The 940-nt window shown below is 51.1% G+C and overlaps 1 protein-coding gene across 1 annotated transcript; it reads right to left on the bottom strand.

Annotated features, from left to right (window-relative positions):
* Window positions 1-82: 82 nt before the first annotated feature.
* LOC100543857 (olfactory receptor 14J1-like) lies at window positions 83-886 on the bottom strand (the record flags this gene model as incomplete). The annotated part of the gene is made up of 1 exon (XM_010728151.2): window positions 83-886. A coding segment is annotated over one exon (804 nt), but the record flags the coding sequence as incomplete, so codon positions are not given.
* Window positions 887-940: the final 54 nt, after the last annotated feature.

Genomic DNA, 940 nt, shown 5'->3' with positions numbered 1-940 from the left:
AGAAAAATGTACCTATAAATATAATTACTTATTATAAACATTAATAAACATGTTATAGGTGTGTTATGGGACAGAGTGGGAGTCATTTGTGGAGACAGGTGAGAAGTTTATCCCTGCTGAAATGTGACCATGACATCATTTTCCTCACTGCATCCCTGAGCTCCTGGTTCCTTATGCTGTAGATAATGGGGTTCAGTGTCGGAGGCACCACTGAGTACAGAAATGACACCACTAGGTCCAGAGAGGGGGAGGAGAAGGAATGGGGCTTCAGATTAGCAAAAAAGGCAGTGGTGACAAAGAGGGAGACCACAGCCAGGTGAGGGAGGCAGGTGGAGAAGGCTTTGTGCCGGCCCTGCTCACAGGGCATCCTCAGCACAGCCCTGAAGATCTGCACATAGGACACAACAATGAATATAAAACACCCAAGTATGGCAAGAACACTAACTATAATAAATCCAATTTCCCGGAGGTAGTCGGATTCTGAGCAAGAGAGCTTGAGGATCTGAGGGATTTCACAGAAGAACTGATCCACAGCATTGCCTTGGCACAGAGGCATTGAGAATGTACTGGCAGTGTGCAGCAGAGCATTGAGAGCCCCAGTGGCCCAGGCAGCTGCTGCCATGGTGGCACAAGCTCTGCTGTCCATCAAGGTCCCGTAGTGCAGGGGCTTGCAGATGGCAACGTAGCGGTCATAGGACATGACAACGAGTACAGTGTATTCTGCAGAAAAAAGAAAGAGAAAGAGAAAGGTCTGGGCAACACATCCAGCGTAGGAGATGTCCCTGGTGCCCCAGAGGGCATTGGCCATGGCTTTGGGGAGAGTGGTGGAGATGCAGCCCAGGTCGAGGAGGGCGAGGTTGAGCAGGAAGAAGTACATGGGGGTGTGCAGGCGGTGGTGGCAGGCTACGGCTGTGCTGATGAGGCCGTTGCCCAGGAGGGC

Source organism: Meleagris gallopavo, unplaced genomic scaffold (genome assembly GCF_000146605.3).
Source record: "Meleagris gallopavo isolate NT-WF06-2002-E0010 breed Aviagen turkey brand Nicholas breeding stock unplaced genomic scaffold, Turkey_5.1 ChrUn_random_7180001955107, whole genome shotgun sequence".
In the NCBI taxonomy this organism is placed as follows: Eukaryota; Metazoa; Chordata; class Aves; order Galliformes; family Phasianidae; genus Meleagris; species Meleagris gallopavo.
Note: the sequence above shows the minus strand (reverse complement) of the source record. Positions and strands in the feature narration are given on the sequence as shown.